The 14,429-nt window shown below is 54.3% G+C and overlaps 1 protein-coding gene across 5 annotated transcripts in view; it reads right to left on the bottom strand.

Moving 5' to 3' along the window:
• NINL (ninein like) overlaps positions 1–14,429 on the bottom strand; it is a 97,583-nt gene that overhangs the window by 18,098 nt on the left and 65,056 nt on the right. For 4 of the 5 annotated variants that reach the window (XM_042230427.2, XM_042230428.2, XM_060397172.1 and 1 more), the window contains 6 exons: positions 10,252–10,426; positions 9,492–9,602; positions 8,576–8,656; positions 5,115–5,220; positions 3,640–3,812; positions 2,548–2,807 (listed from right to left, as the gene is read on the bottom strand). In XM_042230427.2, the coding sequence (XP_042086361.1) occupies positions 2,548–2,807; positions 3,640–3,812; positions 5,115–5,220; positions 8,576–8,656; positions 9,492–9,602; positions 10,252–10,426 (906 nt within the window). The remainder of the gene's footprint in view (positions 1–2,547; positions 2,808–3,639; positions 3,813–5,114; positions 5,221–8,575; positions 8,657–9,491; positions 9,603–10,251; positions 10,427–14,429) is intronic. The other variant, XM_027976494.3, reaches the window with a different exon arrangement.

Genomic DNA, 14,429 nt, shown 5'->3' with positions numbered 1-14,429 from the left:
ACCTAAACACACCAAAGGAAAACCGCGAAAGCTGGAGACGCTGACAGCAGCGAGAGGACATGACTCCGATCGCCTCCTGTGGGGACAGAGTAGCAGCCTCTAAAAGGCGTCTGCACATGTGCCATTTCATAGCAAGGGGAACCAACGCAACACACAGAATTAAAGCTGCTAATTCACCGCCCTCAGATGGAAAGAGTGTCCGAGGCTGTCCACGAGGGCCCTCCACTGTGGAAGAGCAGGCAGGAGACTGGGAGTCGGGATGGAGCGCGAGGAGGACCAACCAGTCACTGCTGGCGTTAGGGGAGGGTGTGGGTCAAGAATGGGAGGCCTGCAGGTTTCCTCCCGAGCTTCCAGAAAGGAAGGCGGCTGCCAACACAGAGACTCTCGCCCAGTCGTAGGCACTTCTGATTTCCAGGCTCGAGCACCGTGAAATCTTAAGTTATGATGCTTTAAGCCTCTGACTTCCTGGTAACTCATCACCGCAGCAATGGAAAATGGATGCTCACACAGAGCAGCCTGCCCAGGTCAGAGGGCAGAGGGCAGAGGGCAGCCTTCAACTGTACATCAAGGTTTATGCTCCTAGGAAGACCAGCCTTCAGAAATGGGAGAGAAGCTGAGACATTTTCAGATGAGGAAAACTGACGGAATGTACTCCAAAGACAGTTTCATGAAAGGCCACACATCAGAGTGAAGAAGATGGTCCCATAAAGAAGGCATCTAACCACACATCCAAGTGGAGGACCATTCAGTAAAACGCCCGGTCTGGAGATTTGAAAAACGGCCATGTCCAAATGCCTTGAAACAATCTACCAAGACAGACCCAGGAGGAAACATAAGACCTGAACAGACCTGTAACAAGGGTTACAGATGCTGGAGAATGGAGCCTTCTCCGCCCACCACTCTGGGGCCAAAAGCTGCAAACACCTGTCTCACTCCCGGCTGCACCCCGGGAAACCCTGTCCAATGATCCAGACACCACTGAGACTGGAACTGTGGCGTTAGCTGTGGGGCCAACAAGCCAAGGCGTGCTGCAAGTCAGGAGAAGCAGGGAGAGGCCCAGCACAGCCCGCCGGGCCCGGGGGCTGGGTGGAGGATCAGGACAGCACTGGGCTCCTGTGCCTGTCCAGAGGAAGTGCCCAAGACAGATGGCAGAGAGGGCGTGTGGCCGCTGGGCTGATCCCGCATGGAAGGCCCCCAAGTGTGCCAGGGCCTGATGTGGACTCGCAGGTCCACTGGGCCCAAGACCAGCCTTCGATCGTAGCCGCAATTGCAGCAGTGGGCCCACATGTTCACCTGAGGCTCTCTGCCACTTGTGAGGCCCAGCACCACCTCTGCTTCATGGAGCAGGGAATTCAGAAGTCAGCCCACCACGACCAAGGCTCCACATCATTAGGGGATCGCTGCGTCTGAGGCAGAGGCCTAGAGCAAGGTCTAGAAGGTGATAAACAGTCCAGGCGCCTCGGGGGGAAGTGCGGGGGGTCTGGGTACAGAGCCTGGGGCCACTGGCTGTGTCAGTATTTTCCTTCTCAAGCCGGGAGGTGCGCTGACATTTACTCCTTGGCTTATCATAAATCCCACGGGATCTGTTTTCCGGTGAAGCAACATGCCATGGTCACCCTGCGGGCAGGGGCTGGCGCCTCAGCTGGACACACCCACGTGTGCGGTGAGCCAGTGTCCTCTGCCCAGACAAGGGACACAACAGCTCACGAAGCCTCTCTCTCCACAGGACACAGGGAGCTTGCGGGAGTGCTGTGTGGGCGCTCACGGGGCCAAAACACAATGTGTGGAGAGTACAACCACAACACACAGCTGTGCCTGCCTGCAGTCACCAGGGTCATCTCCTGGGTGGTGCTGGGAGGCTCCTGGAAAAGACCTTCTAGAGGCCTGGGCTCCTGAGATGGAGTGGGTGCCGGCCTGGGCCCCAGGGGGGCCCGGGAGGAGGGCCAGGCTACATACCTGATGCTCCATCACCGGCTTACGGACCACCTCCCCCCCTTTAGCCTCCCCTGAGGCCTCTCCAGCCCCTCAGCTTCCTAGTGGGGCCCGGAGGATGGGCATGTGGGCCCTTCTTCTCTAGCACAGAAGATCATGTTCCAGTTTTCCAAATAAACCTTTTCTCTCCTTTTCCCACAAATCTCAGTTTCTTTCAAGAACTCCACTAACCCAAACTAAAGGCCTTTCCCATTATTTGGGGGCATCTAGGCCTTTCATCCACCTCCTCAGGAGCCACGAGATGACGGATGAGGGAGACCGTTTTTAAAGTCAGACTCCTTGGGACTTCCCTGGCAGTCCAGCGGTAAAGACTCCATGCGTCCACCACAGGGGCACAGGTTCGATCCCTGGTGAGGGAACTAAGCTCTCTCATGCCATGCACACAGTGTGGCTGAAAGAAAAGTCAGAACCTGTGTAAAATAACCTGCTCTTTCAGGGCTCACCACTCAGGTTATGCATACTTGTGACTCTGAGCAATCTGCCCAAATTCAATTTCAAATCTGGGTTCTCGGCAATACCCTGGACCCGAGATCCCTCAAGGCCGGGGTGGCAGACCTGAGCCTCTGCAGCGCCTCCTGCAGCCGTGCTCTCTCCTGGCTGAGGCGGTGCGCATGGCCCCGCTCCAGCTCCGCCCTCCTCTGCAGCTGCTCCCGCAGGCCTCGGACCACCTCCTGCGACTCCGCCTGCAGCGTCGCCAACTCGGCCTTCTGACCCTGCAGCACGCCAACCTCGAGCTGGAAGGCCCGCTCCAGCTGCCTCCTCTCCTCTGCAAAGGCCCTTTTCGTCACCTCCATTTTCCTCTCGTGGTCATTAACCTGAGGATAGAGGCATGAGCGATGTTGACCGGGGGCCTCCAAATACAATTCACTTGATGAAGCAAGGCTGCTGGGTGCAGCACCCAAACAGCAGGTGGCCCAGCTTCAACAGGGTGCCGAGGCCCCTGAAAGGCTCCCCACGGCTTGTGTGGCCACCTGCTTCCGTCACTTCCTGTAACCTCCGCTGCAGCCTTCGGGGGAGGCCCGCAGGTGCAGAAGGGAGGCTGGCGGCCCGGCAGGTAGCCGCAGGAGGAGGGCAGAGGGGAACAACACCTCCACGAGGCCTGGAAGGCAAGGCCACAGCAGGCACCCAGGGGCAGGACCACCCCGTGGCCGTGGTGACACCTGACAAGCTGCGGGCACCATCCCTCCACAAAACCCACCACAATTGAGTAACAGAGCAAGAGACACAGTCACCCAAGAAGACAGGCTTGGCCAGGGTGGCCTAGGGGCCCCTGCGTGCTAAGTCGCTTCAGTCGTGTCCGACTCTGTGTGACCCTGTGGACTGTGGCCCACCAGGCTCCTTTGTCCATGGGATTCTCCAGGTAAGAAGACTGGAGTGGTCGCCATGCTCTCCTCCAGGGGATCTTCCCGACCCAGGAATCGAACCCACGTCTCTTATGACTCCTGTATTGGCGACATATCTCCTCTTTTCCACTAGCGCCCCCTGGGGAGCCCCTGGTACAGGGCAATCACAGGAACCAAGATTCTGCTCCCAGAATCTGCTTCTGTCTTGCCTCCTTCCGAAGGGGGTGGAGGCAGAAAGTCAAGGTCACACACGTTCCCTGCAAACCTCCGTCCCCCTGAGCGAGCTCACTATGGGCAGACGTGCCTGCAGACGTGTCTCAGCAGCAGCAAGTTCCCCGACCTCTGCGGCCTCCCTCAGTCCCCTGACCTTGGTCTCCAGCTGGATCTTGAGTTCTTGGTAACGCTCCTTCAGCTGCTCCAACATGATCTCTGTTTCTATACTCGCTGGGGCGGAATCACCCACGAACGTGACGGTGCCTGAAAATAAGAGGACATGTCCATAGATGTTCTGCTCAGACCAGCATGGGATCAAGCATCTTTTAATTTCGTAGCTGCAGTCACCATCTGCAGTGATTTTGGACCCACAGCACGGCCAGCCCTCCTGGGCCCAGGTGTCCCCCATGCCATGCGTGGTAGGGGGCACACTCAAGGCTCGAGTCAGAATGTGAGTGTGGCCACTGCTGGCGTTTCATCCATGCTGGTTGATGGGCTGGAAAGTGAAGGGAGCAGACACATCCTGACCTGTCGCCTGCTCTTTTCAGTTCCCGAATTGTATTCCATGAAAAAGAGGAACAGACTCGGCAACATCAGCTGAGAAAATTTGGGATAAGCATCTTAGGAAAGAGAGCATCCCATCGCCCTGACAACAGGAAACTGCCGCCTGGGTCAGGAGTGGCCCCGATTGGAGGCACGGCCAGCCCGGCCTCCACCACCCACCCCTGCACCACAGCACTGCTGTCCTGACCACCCCTTCTCCTTAGATGGGGTCGAGGGGAAGAGAAAAGGCTCCAGCCGGGAGAGCGCTCTGGCTGCGTCGGCGCCAACACAAAGCTTGGGGCTCCCTCCGATGCTACGACCCAGAGCCATCTGGCCACCGCAGCCAGGGCGCAGGTCCTGGCTCTCAACAAGGGCCACACACTCCTTACAGCTCAGGCCCGTCCAGGGATAAAGACCATCGACCCCTGGCCACACGGGCCCCTGACACTCACTGAGGCATGTGATGAGAGCAGCCACACGCCAACCACCCCTGGCTGAGGGCGGCAGGGCTGCGGCTCGGGGGCCAGCAGAGTGCACCGCTGCAGATGCAGGTGAGGGCCTCCCTTAGAGGCCAGGGGCACAGAAGACCCTCCCGCTGCCCTCGGAGGCCCCGAGGAACACTCACATGGACTGCCCCGTCAGCCATCACAGGCCGCCCCCCACACCCCCAGCCCGCTCTCTGCTCGCCTGCCCAGCTGACCCTCCCCAGGGTTATCTCCTTCCGTCACCCCTGCCTTAGGAGGCTCACAGGGGACACGCCTGCCCTGAGGTCACAGCAAGGTCATCATAACCCTCACCACTTACTCTGTCCAAGCAGTAGGACCTTCCTCCTCCTCCATCTCCTTTGGGGCCCTGGGTTGCCTAAACCCCTCGCCTCAGATAGGACCCTTCTCCCACACAAGTGGTCCGAAGGACTTGTGACCCCCTGCACAGCGGGCTGGCCCACCGCCCCACCCCCGGGGCAGGAGCTCGCGACCCACCACCTCCCAGCAGACCCACCATCTCCAAGCACTCAGCTCCTACCTGCTGGGCCGTGTCCCGGGGACAGGCGGCCGTGCCAACTCGGGGCTGCCTTTACCTGCAGGCCTTCCAGGGCGGCCTGCAGCTCGTCGTTGCGGTCCTGCAGGTCCTGTGGGCAGAGCCAGACACTTCCTCCAGCCACTGCGGCCATCAGGCCCAAGAGGGGGCATGGTGCCAGCACCCGGGGAACAGTTCAGGCCCCAGCAGGGCGGGTCCTGACTTCCAGGATGGGGCACCGACACTATACTCAGGCACCGAACAGCTCCGGGAGCGACAAGGAGCGGGAGTCATTTCCCAACCTCTTATGCCTGGCACCACCTTCCAGCACTGGATACCCAGAATGGACCCAGGGGGAGAAAGGTGCAGTGAAAGTGAGGAATGGAGAAAATACAGAGACCTTTTAACACCTGAAACCACAAGAGATTGGGGGAGCATGCTCGTAAGGGGTAGGGGAGATTCGGGGGACATGAGGCTTAAGAGGAAGGGCCTCTGGGACCTTCCTGGTGGTCCAGCGGTTAGGACTGAGTGCTTTCCCTGCAGGGGACGTGGGTTTGCTCCCTGGTTAGGGAGCTAAGACCCTGCAAGCTGCACAGCACAGAGGGAAAAATACAAGAGGAAGGGTCTCGTTTGTAATAAGCATCATTTATCCACCCAAAGAATGAAATAGAACTCAACAAGCCCACCTGGTCACCTGGCTTTCACAGGCCAGGCAGGGCAGCGTACACAGCCCGCTCTCCCAGGTGGTCCCACGGCCCGGGCGCCATGCTCGGGTGGGACCCATGACGGTGGGTCCACGTGCTCCTCCCCCCGCCTCGGGTGGGCCGTGGGCACCCCACCTGGAGGACGCCACATGTGATGCCGCTTCCAGCCGGCTCCTCCCCCAGGGACCCAGGCTCTGGGGTCAAAGCCAGGCATACCCTCAAGGCCCCACCTCCCGCTCTGATTTTCCTTTTTGGGGGGCTGTGCCACGCGGCCTGCAGGATCTTAGTTCCCCAACCAGGGATCACACCCATGCCCCTTGCATCGGAGCTGGAGTCTTAACCACTGGGCCACCAGGACAGGCCCTCCTCTCTGATTTCTTAATCTGAGTTTCCTCTCCAGGCAGGTCTTGTCAGTTCTTTCTTATCTCCCTGGTGGCTGGTGCCTGGCCTGTGTCCACACCCACGCTGGGAGGAGGAGCCTCTAACTGGCGACTCTACGCCACGTGGGAGAAGGGACAGGCCCTGCTGATCTTAGAGGAAGCACATGTTTACTAGGACCACTGTACCTCCTTCAGAAACTCTGAGCAAATACGCAATCTCCCCAGAGCGAGCACCTCTGTCCCAGGGGAAAGGGCAAGGCCAGGAAGCAAGAGCTGCAGGGAGGCCTGTGGGATGGCGGGTGTGTGCGCCCCAGCCCCCCGCCCCGCAACGACACTACACATGCCACCGAGCAGCTCTGACGTGGTCAGTCTGGATCGAGGTGTGCAGCATAAACTCTACAATGATCTTAAAGACCAGGTTCCCAAAGAGGGATGCAAAATAGCTCACTTAAAATGTGATTATATTGATAACATGCTGAAATGATGACACTGTGAAAGTAACGGAGTAAATAAAATGTTATAAAATTAACGTCCCCCATTTCTTTTTACCTTTTTTTTTCTTTTACCTTTTTTAACGTGACCACTGGAAAACTTGGAAGTACACACAGGACTGCTATTTTTACTGAGCAGCGCTGATATGGCAGGAAACATCGACAGAATCATTTCTACCCAATGCCCTGCCCCTTCAGTGGTTCCTTCTGCCCCTCAAACAGCTACTGCAAGAGCATATACATGCTCCACAAATTCAGCGGAGCCAGAAAACAGGACCTTAAGGTATGATGCTAGGCAGACTGCCCTGTTCTAAGTGCTTAAGGATGACATGCACTGTCCTGGGTCCCAGCCTGTCCATCCAGGGTGCGTCCAGCAGGGCTGGGGAGCCATGCGCCTGCTTTTGTGTGGGTTGCATGTGAATTTGGGCTGCCTGTGGATGCTGAAGGCGGTCACAGGGTGCTGCCCCGAGAGCCGGGAAAGGCAGCAAGTCTACTGCACACAGTGAAGCCCTAGGTCTGAGGGCTCTGGAACCTTCGAGGCTTCTCTTCGCATTAGCGTTAGCAGGAGAGGTGAGTTCAGCAAGAAAGCAGGAGAGGGTGGGTTTCAACAGCCGCTTGGAAAGCACTGGAGAGGAAGAGGGGCCAGCCACGCCGAATCAGCACACACAGAGGGGCTGGCTGCCCAGACATTTGCAACTTCGTGTATTAGAAATCATTAAAAAAATTTTTTTTAACGTTCTCAATGCTAGTTTAAAACAGCCAAAAATATCCCCCCAAAAGAGGGAAGATCTCTGAATAAGTAGCACCAAAATGTAAAATTTTTTTTGCCAAAATTCCAAGAATCAAAAGTGAAATGAGTAGCAACAGTTAGGTGACAGTCATGTGAAAAAACAAAGGGGGTCACACCTGTATGAAAAAAGTCAGGTGCACTAAAGCCACGTATTAACTGCTGGTTAGTCACAGGTGCTCGAAGTGGGGGAGAAAACACAGCAAGAAGGAGAGTTCCTCCCAGAAAGTTAACCACAAAACCCACACACCACGCGGTCTCTGAGAAGGGCTACACAGGTGACCCATACACAGGACTGCAGGGGCACCGGGAGTTGGGGTGTGGCAGGCAGGAGGCAGGGGTCACGTCACACTGCAGACCAGCACGGGCTCACCTTTATCCTCTGGTGTGGCCAAAGCATTACGTGCAGAGAGACAGTTTTTACATTAATCAGGAGGGAAACCATTAAGAAGCAAGTGAATACTACATCCTTGACTACAAACAATCATGTTTTGTCTGATTGTCCTGGACAATCTTGAGGGAGTAACAGTGTGATCTGTTTCCCAGCAGTGACTGTTCACCACCTGCACCCTCCTCTGCATGGTGGCAATGCCAGCTGAGTGGGCTCACTTGTAGGTTTGGCCCAGGAAATGCATACACTCAACCACAGGAAACAAGATGAAGCCCTACATGGTGCCTGGACACACACGGGGGCCTTGGGACTGGGGTGAGCAGCCTGTGTGGGGCTGGGCACAGGTGCTGGGCAGGCCAAGTCCCAACTGCCTCCTTGCAGAACATGAGGCTCGGGAAACTCCCCAGCAGTCCAGCATTGAGGACTCCATGCTTTCACTGCCGAGGGTGTGGGTTCTATCCCTGGTCAGGAAACTGCAATCCCACAAGCCATGCAACACAGCCAAAAAAATTTGAAAAAACAAAAACATGAGGCTCAGAGGACCTCAACTGAAGAAGGAAGCCCACGTCAGAAGCTACGCCCACCCAGCTCATGTAGGGATGCTCCTGCGGACCCGGGCTGGGCCACCCCCCACGTGAAGGCCAGGAGTTGGGAGGGGCCACCCAGTCCTGAGCAGACAGCGCATGATTTTCCCTCAGGCAAGAGGCCACTTACCCGGCACTTAAGTTCGTATTCCTTCAGGATCTCTGAGAATTGCTCTTCCTGGGCTAGGAGTTCTGTGCTCCGAGGCTCCAGCTGAAAGCCAGATGCAAGCAGGAAAATGAGGGCCAGGACCTCAGGCCAGGTAGAGGGTGGGCTGCCATCCCCTCGTACTGCCGCAGTACGCTCAGCATCTGCAGGCGCAGCCACCTGTCCCTCCTCTTCCTCCCTGCCCTTCGTTTACAAGGTCTCGGGGCAGAAGGATGTTCGGAATTTCAGGAAGGTGGTCATGCTCCCACCTGGACCCTGGGCTGCCTTCTTGCCTCAGCCACCTGGGAGGCCCCTTGCACGGACCCCGCACCTCCCTCCCTTGCCCTCCTCCCCTCAAGGTGACAGAAAGGGCCAGGTCTGTAAGCGCTCCTCACCCCAGCACTGGGGTCTGTGCAGAAGTTGCTGACTGGTCCAGGCCTCGCCACCAGAAGGTCAACATGCAGGGCATCACTGGGGTGTCACCTGCACCCCTGTACTGCCTGAAGGGGAGGGAAATACAGGCAAAGTGGCCTTAATGATTTCCTCTCCATCACAGAATTTTAGGTTTCCCAGGTGGCACTAGTGCTGAAGAACCCGCCTGCCAACGTAGGAGATGCAGGAGACGCAGGTTCAATCCCTGGATCGGGACGATCCCCTGGAGCAGGACATGGCACCCACGCCAGTATTCTTGCCTGGAAAATTCCATGGACGGAGGAGCCTGGCGGGCTACAGCCCATGGGGTCACAATGATTCAGACCCGACTGAGTGACTGAGCAGCACGTGGAATTTTAGCAGAAAAACCCAATTCCGTCTCCTGTGTATTCTCCATCAAGACCCTGACGCCCTTTACCAGCACCCACAGGCGCCTCTCTGCGGACTCACACTCAGCCAGAGGACTTGCCTGGTCCTTCAACACAAACTCCAGGTCATTCTGCAACTTCAGGACTAGCTTCTCTGAGTCTGAGAGCTTCTCCACGACTTCAAGCATCTCCTTCTGCAATCGACTATTTTCCTACAAGACACAGGTCAGTGTTAGGACGGATTTGAAGCTGCACTGCAACAGCCCAGGAGTCCACTGGAAGGAAGGCGGTGTCCGGAGACACAGGATACGATCAGAAGGCAGGCCTGGCTTCTCCTCTGGGGGACGGAGGCAGGGCAGGTGTGGAGGAACCCACAGTCAGGGAAGAGGAAGGAGGTGGGGCCGGGGCCACCTCACTGGAAGCAAAGGCAGGTGGGGAGCAGGTCAGGGACGCTCTCCACAGCCAAGAAGAGCGCCCCCGAGCGGGTCACACACCAGGGCTGTGGGCGGGTGACGCTTCTGGTCTTTGGTCTAGTGCTCTGGTCCCAGGGAGGCAGCCGAGGCGGCAGCTGCCGACCCAGAGCCGAGAGCGAGAGCCCCGGGGTCCCCATCCTGCGGCCCACACGGCTGCAGAGGAGGCCTGGGTCTCTCCTGGAGAAGCCAGGATGCTTCCGCTTCTGCTGACAAATGGGCTCTCTCGGTGGCTGCAGAAAACGTTCCTTAGCGTCAAGGCCCCAGGGCCGCGGGGAGGGTTCAGTCCTGGCCTAGGAAGGTGTGGGTGTGGAGGAGCGACCCCCGGACAATGTAGCCTCCCTCTTTTCGGATGGGGGGCCGAAAAGGGTCAGCACCCTGCCCCCCCTACCTTCAGGGCCAGGGTCAGCTTCTCGCGGAGGCCCGTTTCCTCCGCCTGCAGGCGCCGCAAGTCCTCCTCCAGCCCGGCCCTCTGCCGCCGGGCCTGCTCCCAGAACAGCTCGCGTTCCACCTCCACCTCGGATCGCAGGAGGCTCAGCCTCCCCCGGTAGCCCTGCTCCAGGCGTCTGCAAGGCACACGGCACGCAGTGCATTGGGCTCCTGGGGGGCGCCATCTGGGCCTCTCCCTCCCCAGGGTCTCCCGTCAGCACACTTGGCCTTGGCACTGGGGACTCATTTGTTCCCGCCTGATAGACGGGGGAGCTACAGTGTTGTGGGGCAGCGCAGGCCTCATGAACTGTGCCCCCTCAGGGCTGGCAGAGGTGACCCCACACAGACAAGGGAGCCAGTGGGTCCCTTGGCACACGGGGCAAGCTGGCAGGTGACCTCTGGGTGGGTCTCTGGCACCCCTTGGCCATTCAACCTTCTCCATGTCATCAAAAAATGCACCGGTAAATAAAGGCAGCATCAGGGCCCTTGCTGACTGAAGACGCAGAGAAGTCAGCCTCCACCACAAGCCTTGGAATACCACCACACAGCAAATCCCAAGGCAGACAGAGGATGGGGCGGGGCCCTTCTCCTCAGACTCTGCAGTGATTTTTTCCACCAACCATTTCTATCAGCAGGGAAAACAGTGCAAAACCTTAGCTTTATCACTAAAGCTAGTGGAGCCTTGCTATTTAAAATCCTAAAAGATGATGTTGTTAAAGTGCTGCACTCAATATGCCAGCAAATCTGGAAAACTCAGCAATGGCCACAGGACTGAAAAAGGTCAGTTTTCCTTTCAATCCCAAAGGAAGGAAATGCCAAAAAATGTTCAAACTACTGCACAGTTGCACTTATTCCACATTAGCAAGGTAATGCTCAAAATCCTTCAAGCTAGGCTTCAACAGTACATAAACCAAGAATTTCCAGATGTACAAACTGGATTGAGAAAAGGCAGAGGACCTAGAGATCAAATTGCCAACATCTACCGGATCACAGAAAAAGCAAGAAAGTCCAGAAAAACATCTACTTCTGTTTCATTGTCTACATTAAAGTGTTTGACTATGTGGATCACAATAAACTGTGGAAAATTCTCCAAGAGATGGGAATATCAGACCACCTACCTGCCTCCTGAGAAACCTGTATGTGGGTCAAGAAGCAACAGAACTGGACATGGAACAATGGACTAGTTCAAACCTGGGAAAGGAGTACAGCAAGGCTGTATATTGTCACCTTGCTTATTTAACTTAAATAGAGAGTACATCATGCAAAATGCCAGGAAAATGTCAACAATCTCAGATATACAGATGATACCACTCTAACGGCAGAAAGCAAAGAGGAACTAAAGAGCCTCTTGAAGAGGGTGAAAGAGGAGAGCGAAAAAGTTGGCTTGAAACTCAACATTCAAAAATCTAAGATCACAGCATCCAGTCCCATCACTTCATGGCAAATAGAAGGGGAAAAAGTGGAAGCACTGATAGATTTCATTTTCCTGTGTTCCAGTCCCAAAGAATGTTCAAACTACCACACAACTGCATTCATTTCACCTGCTGGCAAAGTAATGCTCAAAATAATTCAAGCCAGGCTTCAACAGTATGTGAACCAAGAACTTCCAGATATACAAGCTGGATTTAGAAAAGGCAGAGGAACCAGGGATCAAATTGCCAACAGCCACTGGGTCACAGAAAAAGCTAGAGAATTCCACAGAAAACAAACTTCTGCTTCACTGACTACACTAAAGCCTCTGACTGTGTAGACCACAACAAACTCTTAAAGAGATAGGAATATCAGACCACCTTACCTGCCTCCTGTGAAACCTGAATGCAGGTCAAGAAGCAAAAGTGAGAACTAGACAGAGCACAACAGACTGGTTTACAACTGGAAAAGGAGTACTCAACGCAGTGCCGGGAGCCAGCATGGGAGACCCCACCCAGGACAAGGCCATGCGGAGAGGCCTGACGGGCAAGCGAGTCAGACGTCAGGGCTTCCCCCTGGGTTTTCCTGAACATCTACCCCCCAAAGCCAGAGTCTGCCTGCCTTATTGTACTGGGCTTTCCACTCTTCTGCCTCTAAAAGGAATTAACTTAGGGCTCCAGTTAACAGTCTCCTGCATATAAAAAGAATGTCTCGGCTTAAAAGTCTGCCCGGACTTTTACACTGTGGATTGTTTACAGCCCCCAACCGTGAGAGGCACGAAGCTCAAAACATCTTAAAGATATAGAGCCTTTTAGAGTTAAGAATTAGTTTGGTGAAGAGTTTGTTGAGTTAATGTTTGCTGCCAGGCCTCCATATCCTTTATCTTTTAGGCACCTGGGAGGATATTAATCAATGTAAACAGGATGCAGAAATAGGAATATAGTAGTTTTGATGTTAGCAATACAGACTTTTGAGTTAATTACTTTTCTCTGTTATAAATCACTGTACTCCTTTTCCCTTATTATAAATTGTTGTATCCTTGCTATGGAAGAATGTAACTTTATTTAGTGCTTTCTGAGAGTGGCACCAGACTTTGGGGAGAATAACATTATTACCCTTATCAGAAAAGGGCTGTAAAATGCTAACTGGCCTTCTGGCCAGAAGATGATGTAAATCACCTAAGACTTATGTATACAACTAGGTATGCAGAGAGAAAGCCTGGTCTCGATAAGAGTCAGGGCAGTTGACACTGCATAATGTTGTATTATCCATTGGTCTCTATGTACAATCAAAACTATAAAAAGCCTTCTGAACAATAAAGGATGGACCAGTTTCTTGGACTAGTCTCTCGAACTAGTTTCTTGGAATCTGGCTCCCCCCACCCCGTCTCTCTCTCTCTCTTTCTCCCTCTCCCTTCCTCTCCTTTTCAGGCTGAATTCCCATCTGGAGTGGGGAGGCTCGCCATGTCTACTTACTTGCCCTGGCTTCCAAGAACCATGAGAGAGGGAGCCCAAGGCAGGGCACCTTCCACTATTCAAACGGGCACCGGTGGCCTAACGTAGATGGTGCAAATCTTTTGTCCTGAGTTTATTAGCTTTCCCTATAAACCAAGTTATTCAGCCTCTTTTCTCCACTAAATTTTCCTACTACACTATTCTTTCCTAATCTCTCTTTTATATTTCTAAATAAATAAGTTTTTCCTCACCACGCCGTCCCCACTTCGAATTACCCTGGATCCACCGGAGCTGGACCCCAGCAACGCAGTATATTGTCACCCTGCTTGTTTAACGTATATGGAGAGTGCATCATGTGAAATCCCAGGCTGGGTGAAGCACAAGCTGGAATCAAGATTGCTGGGAGAAGAATCAACAACCTCAGATATGCAGATGACACCACCCTTATGGCAGAAAGTGAAGAGGAACTGAAGAGCCTCTTGATGAAAGTGAAAGAGGACAGTGAAAAAGCTGGCTTAAAACTCAACATTCAGAAAATTAAAATCATGGCATCTGGTCCCATCACTTCATGGCAAACAGATAGGGCAACAATGGAAACAGTGACAGACTTTATTTTCTTGGGCTCCAAAATCACTGCAGATGGTGATTGCAGCCATGAAATTAAATGATGCTTGATCCTTGTAAGAAAAACTATGACCAACCTATACAGAATATTAAAAAGCAGAGATATCACTTTGCCGACAAAGATCCATCTAGTCAAAGCTATGTTTTTTCCAGTAGCAATGCATGGATGTGAGATTTGGACCATAAAGAAAGCTAAGCACTGAAGAATTGATGCTTTTACACTGTGGTGTTGGAGATGACTCTTGAGAGTCCCTTGGACTGCAAGGAGATCAAACCATCATAAAGGAAATTAGTCCTGAATATTCATAGGAAGGACTGCTGCTGAAGCTGAAACTCTAGTACTTTGGCCACCTGATGCAAAGAGCTGACTGACTGGAAAAGACCCTGATGCTGGGAAAGATTGAAGGCAGGAGGAGAAGGGGACGACAGAGGACAAGATGGTTGGATGGCATCACTGACTCAACGGACGTGAGGTTGAGCAGGCTCTGGGAGATGGTGGAGGACAGGGAATCCTTGTGCCCTGCAGTCCATGGGGTCACAAAGAGTCGGGCATGACTGAATGACTGAACAACATCACTAAAACAGTTGTTTAACAGGATTCTCAAACCCAGTATATCTAGAGTGATGCTGAGTGGAAACTCTTATTTCGGCA

Source organism: Ovis aries, chromosome 13 (genome assembly GCF_016772045.2).
Source record: "Ovis aries strain OAR_USU_Benz2616 breed Rambouillet chromosome 13, ARS-UI_Ramb_v3.0, whole genome shotgun sequence".
Classification (NCBI taxonomy): Eukaryota; Metazoa; Chordata; class Mammalia; order Artiodactyla; family Bovidae; genus Ovis; species Ovis aries.
The sequence above is the reverse complement of the archived record's forward strand: the minus strand, read 5'-3'. Positions and strand labels throughout refer to the sequence as shown.